Source organism: Mesoplodon bidens (genome assembly GCF_964165515.1).
Source record: "Mesoplodon bidens genome assembly, chromosome: 2".
NCBI classification, from domain to species: domain Eukaryota; kingdom Metazoa; phylum Chordata; class Mammalia; order Artiodactyla; family Ziphiidae; genus Mesoplodon; species Mesoplodon bidens.
Window position 1 is genome coordinate 91173816 of NC_138177.1, and position 27310 is coordinate 91201125.

The window sequence follows — 27310 nt, forward strand, 5'->3', positions numbered from 1 at the left end:
GCAATATATCAGGAGGAAATGAAGGATGGTGTTGTAGACTTCAAAATCAGAGCAACTTTTCCATAGAATACTTCATCAGAAGAGGTTGTTATTCTATTTTCCCAGCCAAAACAGAATTTTACTTTGAAAATGTGTGAACAGTGTTGCAGTTGGGTTTTCTGCTCTCTCATCACTGTTAGTTTCACAAAAGTTTTAAGTTGTTGCATCAATATGGTTATCAGAATTTAGATTGTGTTTGTAAAGGGGACAATCAATCTGATGGTATGGCCCCTGGAACAAGTACAAAAGTATAAATAAAGGAACCTGGCTAAGAATTTTCTGAACTCGGAACAGATTCTAAGAGTTATTTCTAGTCCTTTGGCTTTTGCCCTATCCTCAGAATATTTACAGAACCTTGCCATGAAATATGAGGAAATAAAAGCTCAGACTTTCAAGAGCCATTATTTATTGCTCTGCCCAGCATGAGCAGATCACAGTGTGAACTGCTCGATGCCAAGTCCATGGAAGAAATAGGCCTCTTTCCTGGGTGGCAGTGGAGAAGGTGGGGGAATGTGGTGGCCGTGAGGACAGGGAGTAGTGGCAAGGAAAGGGTAAGCCCCAATTAAGGACTCATGTCCTCAGAGTTGGAGTTGCATCCAGCACAAAGCCCATTTTCCATTTTCCTATCTGGGTTACACAGAGGAGGCTTTGTGAAGAGCAGGTACATCCAATAAGAATTATGAGGAAAGCTGAGTTGCTTGATGAGATGCAGAGAAAGAAAGCAGAAGACAACAGCCAGTGGGAGAAATGAAGGAGAGAGTGTTGGGTAAGGTGGTCAGCCGAGTCTAGTTTATTCCTCACTTTGCCAGTCGCATTCATGCCTCTTGTGTTCCGTGGTCAGTGCTCACTCATGCCGGGAGCTGGCCGGCTTGCACTAAGCAACAACATAAGAAGGGCCTGTAAATGAGGGGCTTCTGTTCCCAGATCTGTTTTCTTGGTAAAGAGGTGCAAGTATCTGCATAGCTAGATCATCACCTTAGATACCATCGTTTTCTCTTCCTGAGGAAACCCAGAGCACTCCTGGAATGTGGTGTGCCAACTACTGCCACGTGGGCTATCATAGGTTTTATGCCAAAAATAAAATATATTTAAAGCATATTATAACAGAACTACTTCACCAGGACATTAAAAACACTTCTCTGCAGAGTCAGGAAAAAAAATACTTCTGAATTAAAATTAAGGTGCACACTCATTTTTAAACACTGACCATGAAAGATCTGAGGTTTTCCCATTTTAGAGGTCATCTGGAAATATCAAAGCTTTCCTCAATCTCCTTGGATGGAAAACTTAAACTGCCCTCCTGTTTGGTGCTTCTTGTAGATTGTGATTCCCAGTTCAGGCTCTTTAACTGAACAGTAGAAGAAGAAAGTAGTGTAGGGCTTTTCTGGCATATAGGTCTTTCTGGTCAAACCAGTGAAACAGGTATCACAACTGTTGTTAGGAACCCAAGTTCACCTAACCTGGGTTCTAAGTCTGGGCATAGAATCCAGCAGAATGGTACTTTCATAGATTCTCTCCCCAATCCAGTTCTCTTAAGCAGTCTTTCTTCTGAAACTTTGCATATTTCTAGCAGAGAGGGAAAGGAAAATACCTTTCTGTCCTTTGTAAAGGCCAACTTCAGACCTGGTAAAAATGATTTCATAGAAGGCAGTTATGTATGAAAGTTAGTACGTTAGGGTTGAAATTGACAGAGAAATGCAGGCTTTGCTTTTCTCCAGAAAGGTGACTTTTTGCTCATGCGTCTTCAGTTCCATTAATCAGGAATAGTCCTTTAAAAAACAAAAAGCCCCAAAACCTCCTGTTCCATGCCCCAGGCAGTCTTCCTGCTCAAGCAATCTGTGACAGCTAGTAAGGTGTTCTGGTACTTTTCCCCTGGAACTCTGGTTGTGAGGCTTCTTGGAACCTCTATACGAGGTTCATTTAGGCTGACAGAGCTGCCCTTTCTCTCCTGATATTTACATCAGTGTCTTCTCTTCTCAGATCCTTCTTCAGAGGATCATTCTGGTTGAGAAAAGTATAGGCATAGGCGCAAAATGATGAGGTGTTTTTCTTCACTGTCTGGAGAAATTATAACATGCATAGGTGCTCCTGGATATGGGGAAAGGAAGCAAAATATTAGCCACCAGCTTTTTCCACATGCAGTGTGTGCCTTTCCTTTCAGAGGTACCCTTTGCCCTCTGCCATGTTACTTACTTGAAGATCTCAGGGCTCTTCCTAGCTGTTAGTCATTTTCAGGAACTGAAATGTAATGGAGATTGTTGTTTCTATTTATAGACAGGTACACTGGGATGAAAGGAAAATTAGCATTAGAATTGAATCCTGTCCTTTTTTAATTTCCATCTTTAAATCAAACTGTATTTCCCCCAAATTAAAACCAAAAGCAATAATAGCCCCTTAATGCAGAAAAATTCATGTGCAAATTGTATGTGTTAAGTGTGCAATTGTTATAGTCAGTGTACTACGTTTGTAAATTATTTGTGTTTAATTCTTAAAACTGGGTGTGTTGAAAGAAAGGTTCCCACCTAGCTTTCTCTTTTGCACATAAACTTAGTGCAAGTCCCTGTTTCAAGGAGCTTTATGTGGTTGGGTTGAAATTGCTTAATAAACAATTGAAAAAGTTAAGCATAACCTAGAAGTCATTTAGTACTATGAGTCACTTTCCTGACAAGCCAATAAGGCAAGAGAACCCGGTTGCAAAACAATTACTAGTCCTGCCTGAGGGACCCTGGAAATATATTACAGATATGTTAGGAAAACAAAGCAGTAGTGTTTTACCAAGCTGCAGAGAACAAGTTAAGGTTGCTAACCAAACAAAATAACTGACAATGCCAATTTTTACATTTGTTTCAGAACAAGCGACGCTCAAACCATCGGAGGTAAGGTTAACGTTTACATTTTTTTTGTATAACTTTTGCATTTCAAATTGTTTGCTAACTTAAGCAGGCTCAAACTCCTAGAATGTTAAATGTGCCTTTTAAAATGGACAGAAACAGAGCTAGAGTGAGCAATCAAGTGCTTGTGAGTGAAATGCACAGGGTAAATCAGAGGAATTTTCAGATACCATCTGAAGATCTTAGGTAGAGGAAAAATGTGAATATTTCATCTCAGAATGTGTGTGAGATGGGACATTTCAGAATCTTAGGTACTCACTTATTCAGGTAAATTTCAAATAAATATTGTAGCAGTGTTGTGGTACTAATATGGGGGTACCTTTCCCTAGTTCCCAGCTACAGAATTCCACAAACCCTGAGGCTTATAAAACTTAATACATAACCAAATCAACAGAAATTCACTTTTATAAAATTTATAAATAAAATAAATGATACACTACATCACTTTCAGTCTCTCAACTGTAAGTTCAAGCAGACTTCCTGCCTCGTTATACCATCTAAAGTTGTTCCAGCAAATGTGTTTTCCTATTTGTTACTTTAATGTTTTAATTAAAATTTAAAAGTAATTAAAAATAAAAACTTAATGCATCTGAAGGCATTCTCTTGGAATGGATCTCTTTGATCCTGCTAGGACAGAAGGAAGGGTGGCCCTCATCCCAGGAAGTCAGTAGACCTGTCCCCTATCATGAAACATTGACACTGCCCAACATTCGCTAGTACTAAAAAGTTCTAAGGTTCTTCATCTAAGGATGTGGTTATGTGTTTCTGTTTTCCATTTGAGCACAAATGTGATTCATATCATGTCTTATTGATGAAATCAAAATCTGATAATATTTCCTTTTGGTTTCACACAGAGTCTGAGGTCTAATGGCTTAGAAGTACGAGATCCCTGTCACCTCTCAGAATAAAGCTCTTTTAAGAAAATATGAAAGAATGAAAAATATAGCAGATTACAGGCAACCAGTACCTTGGCTGTCAACCAAAAATAATACATTTCTTACCTGACCTCCCAAAAAAATCATAGCAAAGAAAATTAAAATGTAAAATGTCTGTGATTAGTTATATGAACCAGAAATATAGTAATCTGAGAATTTCAGAATAAAAGAATGACAAAAAGCATTCTATGTCAAATTATTTTAGCACATGACAATTATATCTCATTAAGAGTAGTATAGTATTAGTATGTTTTTAATAGGCTGGCATTTATATAGTTGGTAAAAATAATGAAAAGTACAGCAAGATGTCAAACAAGAGGTAACTGTTTTTACTTTTTTGCATAAGCATATAATTTGTACATACAGGGTATCAAGAATGTGATGTGAGGAAATTCACATGCACCCTTTAAATGTTATCAGTTGACTATATTTTAGACTTTAGAATCTAGCTCAAGGAATGCATAACAGGATAATAGTATTTAAAAGATAGGTCATGCGAGTTCTGCTAGGGCTAAAATAAATGAACATAAACTTGTTTTTAGTGTTTAGTCAATAGGTAAGATTTTTCATCAAGACTGTAAGGATTCTTCCAGCAGTGTCAATGAAGATCTTGGAAAGTAGCCTTCTTTCTCTTACTCTCACACTGTTATTAGATAATTGAGACAGATTTCCTCGTAGAGCTTTGAACTTTAACTCAATTTTACTTTACCTTTACCTTTACCCTCTTAGATAAAGGTATACATGTATCCCCCCACCCCTGCCCTGGGCAAGATGATTTCACTTGATTTTATTTAAACAATGAGAACTGGGCGTATTTACAGACAGAAAGTGTGCTAATAAGAAGTGGTTAATAATTTTCACACTGATACAAAATAATTCTCTCCAGGCATTTTATACTCTTAAAAATTACACATAAGCCTATTCTGAAAGGAATTAATTTTCACATTGATTTTTTTTAAATGCAGCATCAGTATTTTAGTGACTTGCTTCAGTGACTTGCTTAACTTTTGATTACACAAAGTGTAATTTTTATTTAATGTGTGATTCTGCTAATAATCTCTACTTTGGCTGGATAATTATAGTAAAATCTTATACTGGCCAACCTATTTGGAAACTTTAGCTTAGCATAAGGGAGAAGTATAGCAAAAGAATGTTAAGAAACATCTTTCACTCCATACCTCCCCACCAAGACTTTGTGGAAGGTGTATTCACTCTCTGAGGCAGATGCTTATATGATGTTTAGGAGTCTTCCCAGAAGTACCAATAAAGGCCTTTTGTAAGCTCTGTGATTTTTCCCCTCTCTCTTGGAGGTCTTCTTTTTCTCCATGTACCAATTCGTAGTCCTCTTCTATTCCCCTTTCAGTGGCCATGATTGTGAATTTTTAATTTCACACTTCATTCTCAAGGTAGGTCAGTTCTCTATAGCCACAGGATCACCCTGGGCCTCCCTAACCTGGGATGTTCATCTTGCCTCCCATTCTGGAGTGGACCTTCAGAAGCCACTTCTAGCTCCAGGAAGCAGGGTTATCATCACATATCTATTTAATATATATCTACTTCAAATCTATTCCTTAATGTAGGTTTTTCTGCTTTTAAAATAGGTAGAGGAACCAAAGCCAGTTTCATATAGCAAATGAAACTTTGCTTGTTGTGTTGGTAAAATCAACAGAGGGAATTAGGTTTCTCCTAAAAGAGGCAAGAAGAGAGATTCTTGGACGATAAAGGCATTTCTTTTAGAGAAAGACAAGGTAATAGGTAATGAAGCAAGAAATAAAATCAGGTTGGTTGGTTGTCCCCACCCACCCATCCCCTACTTCTCCGTAGATCAAAGAAGCTGAGAATGTGCTGAAGACTGATTGTCCGATCTCATGGGGCTGTAACTGAGAGCTCCCAGGGGTGGCAACTGGATGTGTCCCTGCTAGGGACAGCATCTTGTCCAGCTCTATCCCAGGCTTTTGAGAATATAGGTGGGGGAGAGGAGTATGTTGGATAAGATACGATAAAATGACAGTTGAAATTTGTAATTTAAAATTGTTTAAATATGTTCTGCTAAACATTTCCAAATTTTTTACAATATAAAATACTTTTTAGGTGCTTTTAAAGTATAATAAATCTCAAGCTCTCCAATGTACTTGGTCTAAGTAGCTTCTCTCTTTTTTAAAATGCACCAGATCATAGTTTGTTCCACTGCCTACTCTTCCTGTAGAAATGTTTGTTTTCAGGGTCACTGATTTGCAATGACTTTCAGGAGGAAAAACCTAAATTATAAATGGTAGGGTAATACTTTAGTAGCAAAATTTACCATTTACCTGAGTTTAAACATTCAAAATATCATGAAATGAATAATAATGACAATGATATCAATAATAATAATAAGCTATCACTTAATAATCCTCACTATGTGTCAGGAACTGTTCCAAGCATTTAACATAAATTAACTCATTTAACTCTCACCACAAATGCTATGAAATAGGTGCTGTTATTATCCCCATTTTATAGATGAAAAAACAGGCATAGAGACTTTAACTAATTTGCTCCCAAACAGGTGTCAAGTGACAGGGAGGGTCTGAATTTGAATTTATGCAGTCAGATTATAGAATCCATACTCTTAATAATTGCACCATGTTCCCTATTTTAATCCTAACTTCAGGGTCATATAGAGTTGCCCTTGAAGTGAAATGCTCTTTTTCACTTTCTAGGTTAATAGTTTTTAAATAGTACTAGTTTAGGGCTAGTAGGAATAAGACCCAAAGTTTGAATTCTTTCTTGCCTTCCAAGCACTTTGATAGTAGGAGGAGTTAGAGTAGTAGAAAAACAGCTTCTGTTGTACATTAAGAAGGTGGAGGAAAAGGCAGGAGGTAAATAGCCACAAGACATCCATCATTATATATTTTCTTGTTGAAAATATTGTCATTTATGTAGAGAGCTCCAAAAATTTTATAAAATTTTAGACAAAAAAGATTTTTTTTGGAAAGCAGTTTTCTTCCATGTTATTGGATATGAACCTATAACTCATCATGCTTCCCCATTTTGGGCTTGGCTGTTAAGAAGCCCAGTGTGATATTTTCTTCTCCTCACTCACAACGCTCTCTTTATACTAGGTTTTTTTTTTTTCAGTATAGCCATCCACCTTGTTCAGTATAGCTTCAATGCTGATTTAATGATCATATTAGGCCTTCACAAATCCATTTTAAAAGTAGTTGGGTTAAAAACAAAATTTATATTTTTAATAATTCTCCAATTTGCTTTTACCTGAGAACCCTGACGTCTGCTTTGAGGCCCATTTAACTTATGAATAAAAACAACAGGAAGAACCCTAAGAAAAACCCATGGCTAATGTGTGCTTGGCAAAGCCAAGTCTGCTCTGAATGAAACCAAGTCTCCACACACAGGCACAAACCCCAACACATGTAGAAAGTGAATTGCTTTTGTGAATATCTGAATTATATGGTAGTTATAGACTGAGCATTTCATCCAGTTATATAACAAAAAGTGAAAATCAAGTTCTTATTAATTAGATTACCATAGTTATTAGGTAGGAATGAATTTAATGCTTGTGAAATCGAATGTATAAACAGGCATTTTCAAAGATTTAAAACCTCTTTTGTTTTGCATCTTATCTATAATTTTTGTAATGCACAATTTTTCATATGGATTCCTTTTCTATAATAAGAATTTACTTTCATGGTTCACAAGCTGCATGGCTGTTTTGTTTCTTAAAATATTCAGATATCACTGATCCATAATGAAAACACCATTCTCATTTAAGTGTTGGCTAAAATCAGAGCTTGAGATCTTTGTTTGGAGGTTGTATACTTTCTCCAGTCCCTGGTCTGTCAGGCCTCAAAAATAGCTGCGTTAGAGTTTTGGAGGTCAAAACTCTTTGTTGGGAGCATTTTCTAAGCAAAAATGGCTACCTGGGCTTTGTTTTCATAATTCCTATAGTCATTATGACTTAAAAAAATGCGTCATAATCCCCAGAGATGGTGAATGAAAAGATATTTCTTTCCCATAGTGCTGTATCAATGATTTATCAAATGCAGTGTTGTTCAAGTGGAAGACTTATTAGAGAAACAAAAATTATAAAAAGAAACCTTGGAACCAAGTGTTTTGATCAAATTTAGTCATACTTTAAAAAAATTTTTTTTTGGAGTGTAGTTGATTTACAATGTTGCGTTAGTTTCTGCTGTACAGCAAAGTGAATCAGTTATACATATACACGTATCCACTCTTTTTTATATTCTTTTCCCATGCAACTCATTACAGAGTATTAAGCAGAGTTCCCTGTGCTATACAGTAGGTCCTTGTTGGTTATCTATTTTAAATGTCGTAGTGTTAAATGGAAAAAGTGCAACATTCATTGGACTTCCAAAGTGTCACAAAATAATACAATTTGATAACATGAAATCTTTGTTGTTCTTTGTTTTACCTTTCGGTACAGAAACGGACCAATGGACTCCGAAGAACGGCCAGACAGGTGGATCCAGGTGTGTGATTAAACATCTATAATCATTTTTTCAGTTAAGTGATTATGAAAGTATATGGGAATTGCTGTAGAAAGTCAGACAGATTGTTGGCCTCTGTTCCTCACAGTTTGGTATATAATGTGTGACCAGGAGGCGACCGTCTACTGTGTAAATCATTTACCTAAGACAGGGTCATGTGATGAGTAACCATCACTACCACAGTCTTTCCGCAGTCAGCAGTTGAGCTGGTTATTTGCTTACTGAACAGCCTCAGGGTGCCTGGTTAATGCTAACATATCCAACACCCTTTCCCTGCTCCCTCCCAAACCTGGAAAAAAAATCAACCAGCACTTAAAAAATCAGCATGTTCTGAGGGCGTGGGGGGAGGTCATAAACCAGACAACTTTAGTACCCTCCCCATTTGGGAAAATAGTTTTCTTTATCCTATATCTATATTATTTTATAATACAAGAATGAGTTTAAGGACTTTGTGAACAAGTGTCCTCTCCAGAGACCAATTCTTTGTCTGCAGAGAGCATTCAGTTGCTTCCTGTTTAATATCACGAGGTTGACCCTGTCATTAGTTTCATCTGATTATTTTTCGTCCATTAAGCAATGCCTTCCATAGTTTAATTACCAAAGATTTGTCGTGTATATGGTCATATTATTGTGAGTAAAAGATATTCATGGCTAAAGGATTCCAAATATATGAACTTAATAATAAATCAAGTAGAACATGAAATATAGAGTAGTCTTGCTGGAAAATAATCTGGATTATGCGTTTTGTTTTCTCATCGTAAACAGTGTTCACCTAGTTGTAAAGTTTAGCTTCCAAAGCATTATAGCTTTTCACTGAAACCACACCCCTGGTAGCCATGCCAGTTTATGAGCTGTTTGAAAAGATTTATGGGAGCTTTGTTGCCTCTGGCTAGAAATTGCCTCACTTGTGTCCTGAGATTAGTTTAAATCTTTTAAGTACAGAACAAAATTAAGGCCATTAAAAAAATTAGGGGTTCTGGTTTACTTTTTTATTGTGTCTGACTTTCCCAAGATGATACCCTTTGCAGAAAACTCTACAATAATATTTAAAAGTGACTTCTTCTGTTCTATTTAGTAGGAGTGTATGACTGTGAACATAATATTTTTTCTTTATTTTGTATGAGTTAGAGTATTTCTGTTTCTGAAAATTACCTAAACTTTATAAATATTATTTTAAAATATTTTCTCTTTCTTCTATGGGCATTTTCATTTAATCTATTTTCCCCCAAGGAAATGCATTTCTATATATGCAGTGTGTCAGTAGGAAAACATTTGATTTTTAACTATGTACATTATAGCCAGAATTTTTAGGAGCCCTTAGATTATTTAAAGGGAGGTAAATGAATTCACAGATTATAAATATGGCAAAGTGGACCAATTATAAAATAGTTTATCTTCCTTTATCGTAAAGGTGATGGCTTTCTATAGATATAACTCTCTGGTATTTATATTTGTCCAAAGTTTTTAGAACTTCATGAAGAATAAACTTATAAATACAAAAGAAGTAGTGCCATACGTTATGTTTGGGGAAAAAAATATATGCATTATATATAATATACATAGCTGTGTATATATACATATATATATATATATATATATATATATATATATATATATATATATATATATACACTCACACACATAGCTTTCCATTAGGTATAGTAAATACATATGTGTTTTCTCATTTTTCCACACTTTTGAAAAGAAAGCAAATAGTTGATGATCTTGCCTGTTGTAGATCCTAATGTAATAATCATGTCTCCCTGTAGAGTGTCTTTTTTTAAAATTTATTTATTTTTTATTTTATTTTATTTATTATTTTTTATAACAAATTTAATCAGTTATGCATATACATGTGTTCCCAGATCCCCTCCCTTTTGCGTCTCCCTCCCACCCTCCCTATCCCACCCCTCCAGGCGGTCACAAAGCACCGAGCTGATCTCCCTGTGCTACGCGGCTGCTTCCCACTAGCTATCTACCTTAAGTTTGGTAGTGTATATATGTCCATGCCACCCTTTTGCTTTGTCACAGCTTACCCTTCCCCCTCCCCATTTCCTCAAGTCCATTCTCTAGTAGGTCTGTGTCTTTATTCCTGTCTCACCCCTATGTTCTTCATGACATTTTTTTTCTTAAATTCCATATATATGTGTCAGCATACAGTATTTGTCTTTCTCTTTCTGACTTACTTCACTCTGTATGACAGACTCTAGGTCAATCCATCTCATTACAAATAGCTCAATTTCGTTTCCTTTTATGGCTGAGTAATATTCCATTGTATATATGTGCCACATCTTCTTTACCCATTCATCTGATGATGGACACTTAGGTTGTTTCCATCTCCGGGCTATTGTAAATAGGGCTGCTATGAACATTTTGGTACATGTCTCTTTTTGAATTATGGTTTTCTCAGGGTATATGCCCAGTAGTGGGATTGCTGAGTCATATGGTAGTTCTATTTGTAGTTTTTTAAGGAACCACCATACCGTTCTCCATAGTGGCTGTACCAATTCACATTCCCACCAGCAGTGCAAGAGTGTTCCCTTTTTTTCACACCCTCTCCAGCATTTATTGTTTCTAGATTTTTTGATGATGGTCATTCTGACTGGTGTGAGATGATATCTCATTGTAGTTTTGATTTGCATTTCTCTAATGAGTAAAGATGTTGAGCATCCTTTCATGTGTTTGTTGGCAGTCTGTATATCTTCTGTGGAGAAATGTCTATTTAGGTCTTCTGCCCATTTTTGGATTGGGTTGTTTGGTTTTTTGCTATTGAGCTGCATGAGCTGCTTATAAATTTTGGAGATTACTCCTTTGTCAGTTGCTTCATTTGCAAATATTTTCTCCCATTCTGAGGGTTGTCTTTTGGTCTTGTTTATGGTTTCCTTTGCTGTGCAAAAGCTTTTAAGTTTCATTAGGTCCCATGTGTTTATTTTTGTCTTTATTTCCATTTCTCTAGGAGGTGGGTCAAAAAGGATCTTGCTGTGATTTATGTCATAGAGTGTTCTGCCTATGTTTTCCTCTAAGAGTTTGATAGTGTCTGGCCTTACATTTAGGTCTTTAATCCATTTTGAGCTTATTTTTGTGTATGGTGTTAGGGAGTGATCTAATCTCATACTTTTACATGTCGCTATCCAGTTTTCCCAGCACCACTTATTGAAGAGACTGTCCTTTCTCCACTGTACAGTCCTGCCTCCTTTATCAAAGATAAGGTGACCATATGTGCGTGGGTTTATCTCTGGACTTTCTATCCTGTTCCATTGATCTATCTTTCTGTTTTTGTGCCAGTACCACACTGTCTTGATTACTGTAGCTTTGTAGTATAGTCTGAAGTCAGGGAGCCTGATTCCTCCAGCTCCATTTTTCGTTCTCAAGATTGCTTTGGCTATTCGGGGTCTTTTGTGTTTCCATACAAATTGTGAAATTTTTTGTTCTAGTTCTGTGAAAAATGCCAGTGGTAGTTTGATAGGGATTGCATTGAATCTGTAGATTGCTTTGGGTAGTAGAGTCATTTTGACAATGTTGATTCTTCCAATCCAAGAACATGGTACATCTCTCCATCTATTTGTGTCATCTTTAATTTCTTTCATCAGTGTCTTATAATTTTCTGCATACAGGTCTTTTGTCTCCTTAGGTAGGTTTATTCCTAGGTATTTTATTCTTTTTGTTGCAATGGTAAATGGGAGTGTTTCCTTGATTTCACTTTCAGATTTTTCATCATTAGTATATAGGAATGCCAGAGATTTCTGTGCATTAATTTTGTATCCTGCAACTTTACCAAATTCATTGATTAGCTCTAGTATTTTTGTGGTGGCATTTTTACGATTCTCTATGTATAGTATCATGTCATCTGCAAAGAGTGACAGCTTTACTTCTTCTTTTCCGATTTGGATTCCTTTTATTTCCTTTTCTTCTCTGATTGCTGTGGCTAAAACTTCCAAAACTAGGTTGAATAAGAGTGGTGAGAGTGGGCAACCTTGTCTTGTTCCTGATCTTAGTGGAAATGGTTTCAGTTTTTCACCATTGAGGACGATGCTGGCTGTGAGTTTGTCATATATGGCCTTTATTATGTTGAGGAAAGTTCCCTCTATGCCTACTTTCTGCAGGGTTTTTATTATAAATGGGTGTTGAATTTTGTCGAAAGCTTTCTCTGCATCTATTGAGATGATCATATGGTTTTTCTCCTTCAATTTGTTGATATGGTGTATCACGTTGATTGATTTGCATATACTGAATAATCCTTGCATTCCTGGAATAAACCCCACTTGATCATGGTGTATGATCCTTTTAATGTGCTGTTGGATTCTGTTTGCTAGTATTTTGTTGAGGATTTTTGCATCTATGTTCATCAGTGATATTGGCCTGTAGTTTTCTTTCTTTGTGACATCCTTGTCTGGTTTTGGTATCAAGGTGATAGTGGCCTCGTAGAATGAGTTTGGGAGTGTTCCTCCCTCTGCTATATTTTGGAAGAGTTTGAGAAGGATAGGTGTTAGCTCTTCTCTAAATGCTTGATAGAATTCGCCTGTGAAGCCATCTGGTCCTGGGCTTTTGTTTGTTGGAAGATTTTTTATCACAGTTTCAATTTCAGTGCTTGTGATTGGTCTGTTCATATTTTCTATTTCTTCCTGATTCAGTCTTGGCAGGTTGTGCATTTCTAAGAATTTGTCCATTTCTTCCAGGTGGTCCATTTTATTGGCATAGAGTTGCTTGTAGTAATCTCTCATGATCTTTTGTACTTTTGCAGTGTCAGTTGTTACTTCTCCTTTTTCATTTCTAATTCTATTCACTTGAGTCTTCTCCCTTTTTTTCTTGATGAGTCTGGCTAATGGTTTATCAATTTTGTTTATCTTCTCAAAGAACCAGCTTTTAGTTTTATTGATCTTTCTATTGTTTCCTTCATTTCTTTTTCATTTATTTCTGATCTGATTTTTATGATTTCTTTCCTTCTGCTAACTTCGGGATGTTTTTGCTCTTCTTTCTCTAATTGCTTTAGGTGCAAGGTTAGGTTGTTTATTCGAGATGTTTCCTGTTTCTTAAGGTAGGATTGTATTGCTATAAACTTCCCCCTTAGAACTGCTTTTGCTGCATCCCATAGGTTTTGGGTCGTCGTGTCTCCATTGTCATTTGTTTCTGGGTATTTTTTAATTTCCTTTTTGATTTCTTCAGTGATCACTTCGTTATTAAGTAGTGTATTGTTTAGCCTCCATGTGTTTGTATTTTTTACAGCTCTTTTCCTGTAGTTGATATCTAGTCTCATAGCATTGTGGTCGGAAAAGATACTTGATACAATTTCAATTTTCTTAAATTTACCAAGGCTTGATTTGTGACCCAAGATATGATCTATCCTGGAGAATGTTCCATGAGCACTTGAGAAAAATGTGTATTCTGTTGTTTTTGGATGGAATGTCCTATAAATATCAATTAAGTCCATCTTGTTTAATGTATCATTTAAAGCTTGTGTTTCCTTATTTATTTGCATTTTGGATGATCTGTCCATTGGTGAAAGTGGGGTGTTAAAGTCCCCTACTATGATTGTGTTACTGTCGATTTCTCCTTTTATGGCTGTTAGTATTTGCCTTATGTATTGAGGTGCTCCTATGTTGGGTGCATAAATATTTACAATTGTTATATCTTCTTCTTGGATCAATCCCTTGATCATTATGTAGTGTCCTTCTTTGTCTCTTCTGGTAGTCTTTATTTTAAAGTCCATTTTGTCTGATATGAAAATTGCTACTCCAGCTTTCTTTTGGTTTCCATTTGCATGGAATATCTTTTTCCATCCCCTTACCTTCAGTCTGTATGTGTCTCTAGGTCTGTAATGGGTCTCTTGTAGACAGCATATATATGAGTCTTGTTTTTGTATCCATTCAGCCAATCTGTGTCTTTTGGTGGGAGCATTTAGTCCATTTGCATTTAAGGTAATTATCGATATGTATGTTCCTATTCCCATTTTCTTAATTGTTTTGGGTTCGTTATTGTAGGTCTTTTCCTTCTGTTGTGTTTCTTGCCTAGAGAAGTTCCTTTAGCATTTGTTGTAAAGCTGGTTTGGTGGTGCTGAACTCTCTCAGCTTTTGCTTGTCTGTAAACATTTTAATTTCTCCGTAAAATCTGAATGAGATCCTTGCTGGGTAGAGTAATCTTGGTTGCAGGTTTCTCTCCTCCATCACTTTAATTATGTCCTGCCACTCCCTTTTGGCTTGTAGAGTTTCTGCTGAGAGATCAACTGTTATCCTAATGGGGATTCCCTTGTGTGTTATTTGTTGTTTTTGCCTTGCTGCTTTTAATATGATTTCTTTGTGTTTAATTTTTGACAGTTTGATTAATATGTGTCTTGGCGTATTTCTCCTTGGATTTATTTTGTATGGGACTCTCTGTGCCTCCTGGACTTGATTAACTATTTCCTTTCCCATATTAGGGAAGTTTTCAACTGTAATCTCTTCAAATATTTTCTCAGTCCCTTTCTTTTTCTCTTCTTCTTTTGGAACCCCTATAATTCGAATATTGGTGTGTTTAATGTTGTCCTAGAGGTCTCTGAGACTGTCCTCTGTTCTTTTCATTCTTTTTTCTTTATTTTGCTCTGCATCAGTTATTTCCTCTATTTTATCTTCCACCTCACTTATCCGTTCTTCTGCCTCAGTTATTCTGCTATTGATCCCATCTAGAGTATTTTTCATTTCATTTATTGTGTTTTTAATCGATGCTTGATTCATCTTTAGTTCTTCTAGGTCCTTGTTAACTGTTTCTTGCATTTTGTCTATTCTATTTCCAAGATTTTGGATCTTGGAAATAGAATCTTGGATCATCTTTACTATCATTATTCTGAATTCTTTTTCAGGTAGACTGCCTATTACCTCTTCATTTGTTTGGTCTGGTGGGTTTTTATCTTGCTCCTTCTCCTGCTGTGTGTTTTTCTGTCTTCTCATTTTGCTTATGTTACTGTGTTTGGGGTCTCCTTTTTGCAGGCTGCAGGTTCGTAGTTCCCGTTGTTTTTGGTGTCTGTCCCCAGTGGCTAAGGTTTGTTTAGTGGGCTGTGTAGGCTTCCTGGTGGAGGGGACTAGTGCCTGTGTTCTGGTGGATGAGGCTGGATCTTGTCTTTCTGGTGGGCAGGTCCACGTCTGGTGGTGTGTTTTGGGGTGTCTGCAGACTTTTTATGATTTTAGGCAGCCTCTCTGCTAATGGGTGGTGTTGTGTTCCTGTCTTGCTAGTTGTTTGGCATAGGGTGTCCAGCACTGTAGCTTGCTGGTCGTTGAGTGAAGCTGGGTGTTGGTGTTGAGATGGAGATCTCTGGAAGATTTTCGCCATTTGATATTATGTGGAGCTGGGAGGTGTCTTGTGGACCAGTGTCCTGAAGTTGGCTCTCCCACCTCAGAGGCACAGCACTGACTCCTGGCTCCTCAGTTTGGGATGATTTGTTGTCTATTCATGTTTTCCAGAGATGCAGGGTACATCAAGTTGATTGTGGAGCTTTAATCCGCTGCTTCTGAGCCTGCCGGGAGAGATTTCCCTTTCTCTTCTTTTTTCTCACAGCTCCCGGGTCTCAGCTTTGGATTTGGCCCCGCCTCTGCGTGTAGGTCGCCGGAGGGCGTCTGTTCTTCACTCAGACAGGACAGGGTTAAAGGAGCAGCCGCTTCGGGGACTCTGGCTCACTCAGGCCGGGGGGGAGGGAGGGGTACGGAGTGCACGACGAGCCTGCAGCGGCAGAGGCCGGCGTGACGTTGCACCAGCCTGAGGCGCGCCGTGCGTTCTCCCAGGGAAGCCATCCCTGGATCCCGGGACCCCGGCAGTGACGGGCTGCACAGGCTCCCCGGAAGGGGGCGTGGACAGTGACCTGCCCTCGCACACAGGCCTCTTGGCAGCGGCAGCCACAGCCCCAGGGTCCCATGCCCGTCTCTGTGCTCCGCGCTTTCAGCCGCGGCTCGCGCCCGTCTGTCTAGAGTGTCTTTTGATGTTAGGCTTGAATTATGTGTTTAGAGTTGGTTGTCTTTTTTATCTTTGCTTCTTTCTGTTTATTTTTGTTTATTACTTTCTATTGGCAAGTTGCAAAGCTTTTTTGCTCAAAGTTAACTCTAGCTTGATGAGTGTCTTACTCTGAGTTGATCCTGATGTAACTATTGTTAAGATTTTCACAGTTGTGTGGGAGAAGTTTCACCCCAGGATATTTAAAGAAGGGATCAATAAAACTGAGACCTCCTAAGCATGGACACACTGCTTCCAAGGAGCATTATTTCCTATCAGTGTTTTTACTATGAAAGGTCCTTTAATCTTTTCTCTTTTAGCTATTTTAGCTGTCTTTTCCAAGTGTTAACACACTGACTACTTTCCAGGGCCTCACTTAGAGTGGCTTGTAGAAAAAAAGTGATTAAAGAATTTGGGAGGTCAGATGTAACCACTTCACCAGGTCCAAATTTCAGAGCCATGTCCAAAGTAAATTACATATCTTCTCCATAGACCTTTTGTTCTGGAAAGGAACTTAATGCATAGTTCTTTGGGTAGTAGTATTACTGAACCAAACTTAGGTCCACTCATCCTCGGGCAGTGAAGCCAATCTACTGACACCAGGTTGTGGTGAAGGAAAGTACAACATTTATTGCAGGGCACCAATGGAGGAGAATGGGCAGCTCATGCTCAAAAGACTTTCAGGGAGGGAACTACAAGGTGTGTGATCAGCTCCTGCACAATTCTTGGATTGGTTGGCATCAGGGTGAAATTTCAAGCATCATCAGCTTTCTGGTTTCGACCAGTCTAGGGTGTACATTTTTGTGATCAGCAGTTTTCATCTGGAGGGGGTCTGCTCCCTGTAAAAACAACTTAGGAATGTGTGTCAGGACTTTTCTGTATCTTTCAGGGAACTGTGAGTTCCGTGATTCTGCCATGTGGTGGATTTATAGTCTAAATTGTTACCAGTTCCCCAGCCCAACAGCTATTCTTTGTTTCTCCATCATCTTCACATTTCCCAATCATTAACTCTTGAGCCAGCCTTTTGAGACTCAGGGAAGGCCTGGGAAATTAAAGCAAAAGCCTTTTACTTCAAAGGACATGGACACAGGGACTTTCATATGGTTTCAGTTGGTGCTTAATAAATATTTGTTAAATGAATTAATGAATGGCTATATACTTATTCTGCATGCACTGACTCTCTTGCTTTTTAAATTCCTCCTGCTGATAAAGTGGACCAGTATACTCAAGGAATATGGAATAGTCCAATGGTGGGAAGCATGGCTCTGAGCCACATTGCCTAGGCTGAGGACCCAACTTAGCTGTTTACTTGCTGTTGACCTTTGGCAATTTGCTTCTTCTCTGTAGTTTCCTCATTTGTAAAAGGAGATTAATAATAGTAGCTACCTTACAAAGTTGTTTTGAGCATTACATGAGTTAATACATGAAAAGTACTTATAACAGTGCCAAGTATGTAGTAAATGCTAAGAGGTGGCAATTATTATAATAATTACTTTGTGGTAGAGCATATTAAATATTGGACGTTTTGTCATGTGTAGGAGAATCAGAAGTATTTGCCAATTATTTCTTTGCAAAGAAACTCAGAATTTTATGTTGAATTCTAGGTGAAACTAGAAGTTACATTATCAGTCATTTTCAGATTTGCTGTTGTTCCCTACTTACCTGATGGCTTCCATGATATTTTGCTTATCTTTAAGAAGAGACACAATCAACAGTGGTGGTTGAGAGTTTTTTGGTGAAGTTAGTAGTGTTTGTGATTACAATAAAGAAACAAAGAAAGAAAAACTCCCAAGGTTAAAAGCAAATATTGTGGAGTTCAGTTCAAACCACGAAAGATGTGAGGTTTACACTGTGTCTTATTTGCATATTTAAAACTTCTACTTTTTATTAATAATTGTAGTTAATCTTTATAGATAATATTTACAAATGGCTTTGCAGTTTAGTTGACTTTTTCTTGTCTTCTATTATGTGCTAAGAAATTTATCAATTTATGATCTTGACTGCTTTTATAAATATAGTAATAGTAATGTGTTAGATGCAAATTCTGGTAGCTCTTTTGGATTTTTTAAATATAGAAGGGTATTTTCATCAGTTTGTACTTTTCTTCCTGAGACAGATGTTGGTTTCAGGAAAATAACACTTGTAAGAGACAGATCAATTATTTCAGGAACACGGAGATGCTAGGCCTTTTTCAAGAACAGGAGATCATAAATCTCAAGAAAATCTGAGCACTGGTGTAATATATTTCACCTAAAGTGGAACCCAAGGTCAAAGTTACCAATTAAATTTTAATACTGAGCTTTAAAAGTTTTCTTCTGTCTGAGTAGAGAAGATACAAGATTTATTTTAGTTTGCATGTGGCAAATCTATATACCAGCATATGTGTTCTTTTAATCAACCCTGTGTTTTTAGACTATTGCAAAATTATCTCATATTTGTGGAACTCATAGCATCTCATATTTAAGTCCACAGTCGCTAGCTTTTAAAAAATCCAGGCCGTTGTTCTGTGTTGCACTACCTAAAGATTAGATGGAGTAGATGGGAAATGTTTAGGTACCTCATTTTCCTTCTGATCTTACGTTACTCATGTGATTTGTGATAACCTTGAATAGTAAGTGAGCAGAGTTCTTTCTGAGAGCTCTTGCGTCGCATGTGTTCATTTTTGAACTCTTGATTATGAAGAGAAAAATGTGGCTTAGAAACAGTGTTTTTTCTTGTTCACTGAGGAGATGTCTTACTGTTTCTTAGAAGAGACATCTTCAAAGATGGTCACGTTCTCTTTCAGGTGGATAGGATTGGTAGATAATGCCATTCCTATCTGTTCCTGTATGAAGAAAGGAATTCAAGACATCTTTTTTTCATTACCAACTTCGTATCTTATACAACAATAAGCACCAGCTATGTCATTAATTATAAAACATGGCCCCCCTCCACAGTTTATATTCTGCCTAAGGAAGGAGTAGATACAGGCACAAAGTCTTGATTGCATAAATGCATGTAGATGAGTGTGCATATAAAATATTTTAATATTCTATTTTATACTCTGATTCATTACGGTATGGTATAGTGTCATAAAAATAATTAGGGAATAGTCTGGTAAACATATAAAAAGATCTAATTATGTAATAAGTGCAAAAAAGCAAAAGGAATTGGAAAAGAGAGAAGCAAGTGTAGACTAAGATTGCTTTTAAGCTGAGTTGTCTATATACGTTTTCATTTATATAAATAAAATTTTTGTTATGCTGGTTTTTTGCATTGAATTACAACTTAATACAGTTTTCCTTAATGTTTTAATTTCAAAATATTGGTAACCCCATTCCAAATCTAAACAGAATTGTTGATTTCTTTTAGATTTGCTTTTAAACATAATGCCAATTTGCTCAATAGAGAACTTTTATCTTTTTAATTGTCATATAGAAAACATTGATGAGAAAAATAGCAACCCAGGATTTTTAAAATTATTTATCTAAAACTACATTTTTCTTTTTTCCTTTTTTTTTTTTTGAGGGAGACAAATGTATATTTGTGAAGTTTTAGTAAGTGAGCTTTTGTCTATAGTAAATAAGTAATAAAGTATCTGTAGATTACGATATTTCCGTATTAATCAGTCAAACCTACTTCTGTCTTTTCTGTCACCTCTAAAATGAATTTCTCATCAAACATAAATCCTAATCTAAATATTAGGAGCATAATTGTAAAACTGTAAAAATACATTTCACATTGAAAGAATGAACTTGAAAAAACTGGGACAATAGAACTTAGTGATTAAGATTCATTGCAGAGAAATGAGAAATCCAAGCTGTGCACGAGTGCTGGAGAGCCTGCTCCGGCTTTTAAAATAGCTGATTTTCCCAAGCTTCTATTAAACTATGGACAAAAAGACTGGTTTTGCACTAAGGCATTTGATCCCCTTGTAGTTATTTTCAGGACTGCCTTCCTAATTCCCTTTACCATGATGATATTTTTCTGAAACGTACATCACAGTCCCTTCCTCACATCTTTTTTTCGCTTGGGGAGGATTTATTTTTCCCTTTGAAGGCTCATTCTGAGCTCACAAAGGGTCACTATTGCTGTCATCTAGCAGGTTTGCCCATGCCTTGCCAAGCCCAGTCTTTTACACAGCTCTGTTACCTCCGGCGTAGGAAAAAGAGGGGAAGGTGAATATTTGAAGACGTACATGGGGTGGGGTGGAGGGGGGCATGTAGGTGGGAAGCATGGAATCAATAATGTGATTATTGAAATTAAAAAACATTTGGAGTACTATATACTGAACCTACTTCTGGATCGTCTATGCACTTTTAACTTATAATTTCTATTACTGTAGTAATTATGTCTTAGAAAAAAAAGTATGCATTTATTACATATTTAGAAAAATATTCTGAAAAGGAAGTCTTGAACCTGGTGAGCTGCTTTTAACATTTTTATCATCGAAAAATCATTCCTCACTTGGAAGGTCAGGTATGACCTGGACTTCCTTTGTTATATCTGTGGCCCTGCTAGTCAAGTACTATCCCATTTCAGAAGCAAAAGAACATGCCATATAATGCTAAGTAGGCAAAGAAACTTCACAAATTTCTTATGAGCCAACAACTTATGAGAATCAGGTAATCTTGTTCCAGAACTTTAGTCTGAAGTGAGGTAAATGAGAGGAACCAGTAGAAGCAAAAGTATTGGCTTCAAATAACAATATTTGATACAAGTAATATCACCCTGATACCGGGAAAGAGGACAGACACTGATAAAGTAATCCTTAGTATCATAACTGTTTATAATCTTATAGTCGTTCTATATACAAATAGTGAGAATGGTTATCAAATTAATTAGAACATTGGAATAGTTTGTGGAATTTCTATCAAAATGAATCATACTGGCAATTATTTACCTTTTTGTGTATTCAACTCAAGTTGATTTTTAAATTTTTAATTTGAATGAAAAGAAAAGCTTGTTCGGTTTTTTTAAATTGTTCTTTACAGATAACTTTTGAGACTCACTTTCTTCTGCAGAGATATTAGAAATATATGGAAGCTTCCCTGTCTTTGAGGACCTTGGAATTTTGTTGGAGAGATAAGACATACAAACATAAACATGTCCAACAGTAATAGCATGTGGTGTATGAGGAACCACCAAAGTGTGTGTGGTCACTTATGAATGGTGTTGTTGACTAGGTAGGCAGGATGAAGGAGACTCATTGTGGACTAAAGAAGGGCACAGGACAGGGAGACGAGGTATCTAACAAGTACATCAGTACTAACAAGTACAAAAGTGCATTTATATACAACTACAGATATTTGAATAAAGTTATCAGTCTCTTGCTAGGTTTGATATTCTGACCTCAATTCTGTATCATCCAGTGTGCTCTTGTTTGTCAAGTGGCATAAAACCATTTCAAAACTACAGACTTAAGATGGTTTGACTTAAGATTTTTCGACTTTAATAATGGTGTGAAAGCGTTATGCATTCGGTAGAAACCGTACTTCCAATGTTGAATTTTGATCTTTCCCAGCTAACGATATGTGGCATGATGCTCTCAGAGATGCTGGGCAGAAGCAGCGAGCTGCAGCTCCCAGTCAGCCACACAATCACTGGGTAAACAACCAAGATACTTACCGCCATTCTGTTTTTCACTTTCAGTATAGTGTTTAATAAATTACATGAGATATTCAACCCTTTATTGTAAAAAAGCTTTGTGTTCAATGATTTTGCCCAGCTGTAGGCTAATGTAAGTATTCTGAGTATGTTTAAGGTAGGCTAGGCTAAGCTCTGATGTTTGGTAGGTTAGGTGTATTAAATGCATTTTCAACGTACAATATTTTTGACTTAAAATGGGTTTATTGGGATGTGACCCCATCATATGAGGACGATCTATAATTTAAGGGAAAAAAATTAAGAAGAGTGGAGGATTTACTGACTTGGGTAACTAAAGTGGAGCATGTTTGGCTTCAGGCAGAGTTAGATCCAGGGTCTCAAATGATATCAGGTTCCATTTCTCCTTGTGTCTCAGTTTTCCTTTCTTTTCTGTTGATTTTCTGTCAACAGGCACCTCGGGCAGGTTATCTCACTTGGAAGCAAAGTTGGCCACTAGCAACTCTCAGTTCCCCACAGCTAGCAATCTCAGAGAAAACTGGACACCTTTGCCCCAGTAAATCTAACAAAAATCCCAAGGTGTCTTTAACTGGCCTGACCCAGATCTCTGCTCATCTCTGAGGACATCATTGCAGGCAGGGTACTATGATGAGCCACCTGGCTTCTGTGTCCACCTCTGGCATGCAGAGAGGGCCTGACCCAGCCTGTTCACAGGAAATTTGTTTTCTGTAAGAAAGAACAGCTTTGCTTACAAAAGAATGGGGGAAGGAAAGAAGAGCAGCTTGGTTTGAGCAGATTATAATGTACATCTGTTATAGTGTATGCGTTTTAGACATTGTCCTTCTTGGGCGTACTGTGGCTGGGTTTTCCACCTCTTCTACCTTGGCCTTATTCCATTTGTAGGCTCTTCTATTTGATTGTTTTCTAGTATCAGACAAGGTAAATCCTGAGGAATGTACCTAAAATGGGAACTGGAGAGTCTTGACAAAAAGTTCATCCCTACTCACAGCTTTAGTTTGCAGGAATACCAAAAAGAAAGTGTTCTTGAATCACAGTATCTTCTTATAACCCTGTCTTTATACCTATAAGCCTGTCTTTATACCTAAAATACCAATGTGATATTCTCCTTTAGATAGAGGTACTCTGTTTCCATAAGGAGATAATTCTTTGTTCCACTATTACCTACATACACGTTAGTGTAGATTGGTCCATCAAATTAGAGAACTGGGGAAAGAAGACCTAAGACGGCATGTTTTGTGGAGGCAGGTGGGAAGAAATGTTCCCTCCCTACTGGAAGGGTCAGGATGAGAGTGCCGGAGAGCCAGAGACTGCAGCCCTTGAGGCATTAAGTTTACACTATAACCTGCCTCTGTGGCAATAAAGGAATCATGGGAAGGAAGGAGAAGGAAGAATCTTTTCTAGTTTTGTCTGTACAGTCGCCCCTTGGTATCCACGGAGGATTGGTTCGAGAACCCCCCACAGATAGCACAATCTGCGGGTGCTCTAGTCTCTTACACAAAATTGCATAGTACAGTCGGCTCTCCCTACCTGTGGATTCTACATCTGCAGATAGGGAGGGCCAACTGTATTAGGCACTTTCACTTACATGGACACTTGTTGATCATCAGAGGCAGCCCTGTACAGCCGTTTAGACTGAGCACTGTGCAGTGGCATAGATCTGAGCACTGTGCAGTGGCATAGATCTGGGTTTGTATCCTGCCCCTCCACTTAACTAGTTGTACAGTCTTGGACCTGTAAACCTGTTTTATCATCTCTAAAATGGGGGGTAATAGTAGCAAACACCTCCTGCTGTCATTGTGAAGATTAAATGAGATAATAGGTAAAGCATTTATCAACAAGGTTTGGCACATAGTAAGTGCTCTGTAAGTGATGGTGGTGGTGGTGATTACTAATACTTAAACACTCCTATATTGATTTTCTATTGCTGTGTAACAAATTACCATACATTTAGCAGCCTAAAACAGCATGTTTTTTATTTCACAGTTTCTGTGGGTCAGAAGTCTGGGTGAGGTTTAGCTGGGTCCTCTGCTTCAGGGTTTCTCATAAGACCTCACTCAAGATGTTAGCTAGGGCTATGTCTCATCTGAAGGCTCAGGTCATTCCCAGCTTGGCAGGATTTGGGTCCTTTTGGTCTCTTAAACTGAGGTGTTCAATCCCTAGCTTGCTGTTGGCCAGAGGCTGTCCTCACATGGGCCTCCCCAACATGGCTGCTTGCTTCATCAAAGTGTACAAGCCAAGAAGGTGAAGGAGTCTCCTAGAAGGATGGAAAATTAAGTCTTATATGACAAAGTCATGAAAATGACATCCCATCACCTTTCTCTTAGCCAGGGGCAAGTCACAGGTCTTGCCCACATTCAGGGGAGGGGATTAAACAAGCATGTGAATACCAGGAGGCAGGGATTATTGGGGTTCATTTTAGAGTCTGTCTGCTACAAACTCTAAGAGGGAGATATTGTTAGTTTTCAGTGGAGGGAACCAAAGCTCTGAGAGGTGAGTAATTTACCCAAGGTCACACAGCACCTGGCAAGTACCAGGACTTAATTGCAGTGTTTGGCTCCAGAGACCTCATTCCTCTAGAGATCTTCTGTGTACCCTACTTATGCCAACCTTTGGACAGAGGAAAGCTTATTTCCTAAAGTTTAGCTATGTAGAACAGTGCAAATTAGCAATGTGATCTGGTATGTTGTGCAGAGTTCATTAGTGGCTGCTGTTACAAAGCAGATTTATGGGTGATTTTATTTTATGCATTGTTAATTTTGAAAATGTTAATCTGAAATTGCTACAGTATTTCAATTAATTTGGACAACTAAAACTTAGCACCAGAAGAATCCCTTGCAAAAGATAAGGCAGCTAATTAGAGGTTCTGAAACAAACAACTGTAGACACTGGCACTGAAACATGCTGGGTGGATAACACCCAGCAGAACTCACTCTGCTTAGCAGTTTTGAAATGGAAAGAATGATTTCTGGCAGTCTGAATATTAAACTTGAATGCAATTGATTTTTTTAAGAAAGCCATTTTAAGGAGTTAACTAACTTAATGTATAATTTTTTAATAACATGCAGTTCTGGAAAACTGTGTTCACATTATTTTGGAATGTTGTCTTTTGTATACCTGTAGTGACCAATACCATAGATATTTGTTGTCAACATATTTTTCATGTCACGATATTTCATATTTTTTATATATACATATTGTTTTGATGTTTTTAAAATTTAAAGGTGAGGTAGCACTTGCTTTTTTGTTGTTGTTTAATGACATTTGAACTTCTTAGATAAATTAGAGTTTTAACCCTTGTACACTGTTGGTGGGAATGTAAATTGGTGCAGCCACTATGGCAAACAGTATGGAGGGACATTAAAAAATTAAAAATAGAGCTACCATATGATCCAGCAATCCCACTTCTGGGCATTATCTGGAAAAAACAAAAAAAAACTAATTTGAAAAGATACATGCACCCCAGTGTTCGCAGCAGCACTATTTACGATAGCCAGGATATGGAAGCAACCCAAGCGCCCGTCTGCAGATGAATGGATAAAGAAGTAGTGGTATATATACACAATTGAATATTACTCAGCCATAAAAAAGAATGAAATTGTGCCATTTGCAGCAACATGGATGGACCTAGAGAATATTATGCTTAGTGAAATAAGTCAGACAAAGACAATACTGTATGATATCACTGATATGTGGAATCTAAAAAAATATATAAATGAATGTATATGCAAAACAGAATAGACTCACAGAAATAGAAAACAAACTAGTGGTTACCAAAGGGGAGAGGGAAGGGGAGATGGGCAAATTAGGGGTATGGGATTTAGAAATACAAACTACTATATGTAAACTAGATAAGCAACAAGGATATACTATATAACATAAGGAGTTATAGCCATTATCTTATAATAACTTTTATTGGAGTATAATCTGTAAAAATACTGAATCACCGTGCTGTATACCTGAAATGAATATGATATTGTAAATGAACTATTCTTCAATTGAAAAATAGAGTTTTACACCTTGAAAAGTTTATTCTTAAAAAATTCAGAAAACGTTAAGGAGGTATAGAAAAGTTTCCTGGACAAATTGCCTGTAAACCCTCACTCAGATAATCATCCTTTACAGTTTTGTTTTGTTATACACTTTTTTCTAATATTGGTTTTCTTTGTGTGTAGCCATGTGTTTATAAAATGTCTCTATTTTCTTTTTTTTTTCTATTTTCAATTTAATGCCCTGCTTTTATCACTTGACTTTGTTTCATGAGAATATTTGTGTATTCATTTGTTCGTTCAACCATTTGACAAGTATGCAGGCTTGGTGTGAAGTTTACAAAGATGAACAAGATGTATTCAATATTTTCTCTCACACAACACACAGTGTCATGGAGCAAAGGTAATAGTGTAAGATTTGAGATCAGGGAAATGCAGGGCCTATGCTTAAAAGGGGCAAATACTTTAGGTATGTGAACATCAGGAAATGGTATCGAAACTGAAGCCCATATTATGAGTAGGGGGTCGACAGAACATGAATGGAGACAAGAGGGTTGCTCCAGAAAAGGTCATATTTATCAAAAAATTTTTTCTAGCTTATTATTTGTTTCTATATAAAGTTTTAAATTCACATGTGGTCATAGTTATTGGTATTTTATTTATGGGTTTTTTTTTTGTTACTTTTATGCTTAGAAAATTCTCTAATTCTGAATTTTGTTAAATATTTACTTCTAGTCTTATTATTTAATTTATGTAACATTTCACCCATGCCATTTAGCTTATTTTTATTTAAATAATAGATGAAAATTCTGTGAGCAGTTTCAAGATGTACATCAAAATATTTTTAAGGAGCTATAGTACAACATCTTACAAAATTTAACTTTACCTTTTTTATATGTTGCTAAACAACGATATTGTATTGTTTACTTTTTATTTGGTGCTTTATTTTACATATATTTTGCTTAGATCATAAGTTATCTTGTGCAAAATATGTCACGATATATGCTCTGTACACATAGTAAAGGAATAATATTTTAAACAAATACAGGTACTTAATATTGAGATAATCATGCTTTTTTCTTGGTAAACTATTACAGACTAAGATTACCTCTCCTAAGCTTTCTTTGGAAGTAGGAGGAAAAAATATTTTGTGGCTATTCATTTGAGTTCAGAGTATCTCCCACCTCCCGTTGATCTCTTTTCCCCTTGTAAATATACATCCTCCGTAATCTTACAATCTTTTCTCAACTAAATTTACACAGCAACTCCTGGGGCTAAGCCTAAACCTATTATTTTAAAAGATCTTCAGTTTTAATAATTTTTCATCAAAGTAAGAAAATTTCACTTCTACTTCATTTGAAAAATGCCATAGATATATCCTCATTTCCAAAACAATG

General features: G+C 37.0%; 1 protein-coding gene across 1 annotated transcript in view; it reads left to right on the forward strand.

The window, feature by feature from the left end:
- Positions 1–27310, forward strand: part of VAV3 (vav guanine nucleotide exchange factor 3) — a 407347-nt gene that overhangs the window by 269632 nt on the left and 110405 nt on the right. The window contains exons 18-19 of the mRNA XM_081216948.1: positions 2890–2915; positions 8307–8352. Coding sequence (XP_081073074.1) covers positions 2890–2915; positions 8307–8352 — 72 coding nt within the window. The remainder of the gene's footprint in view (positions 1–2889; positions 2916–8306; positions 8353–27310) is intronic.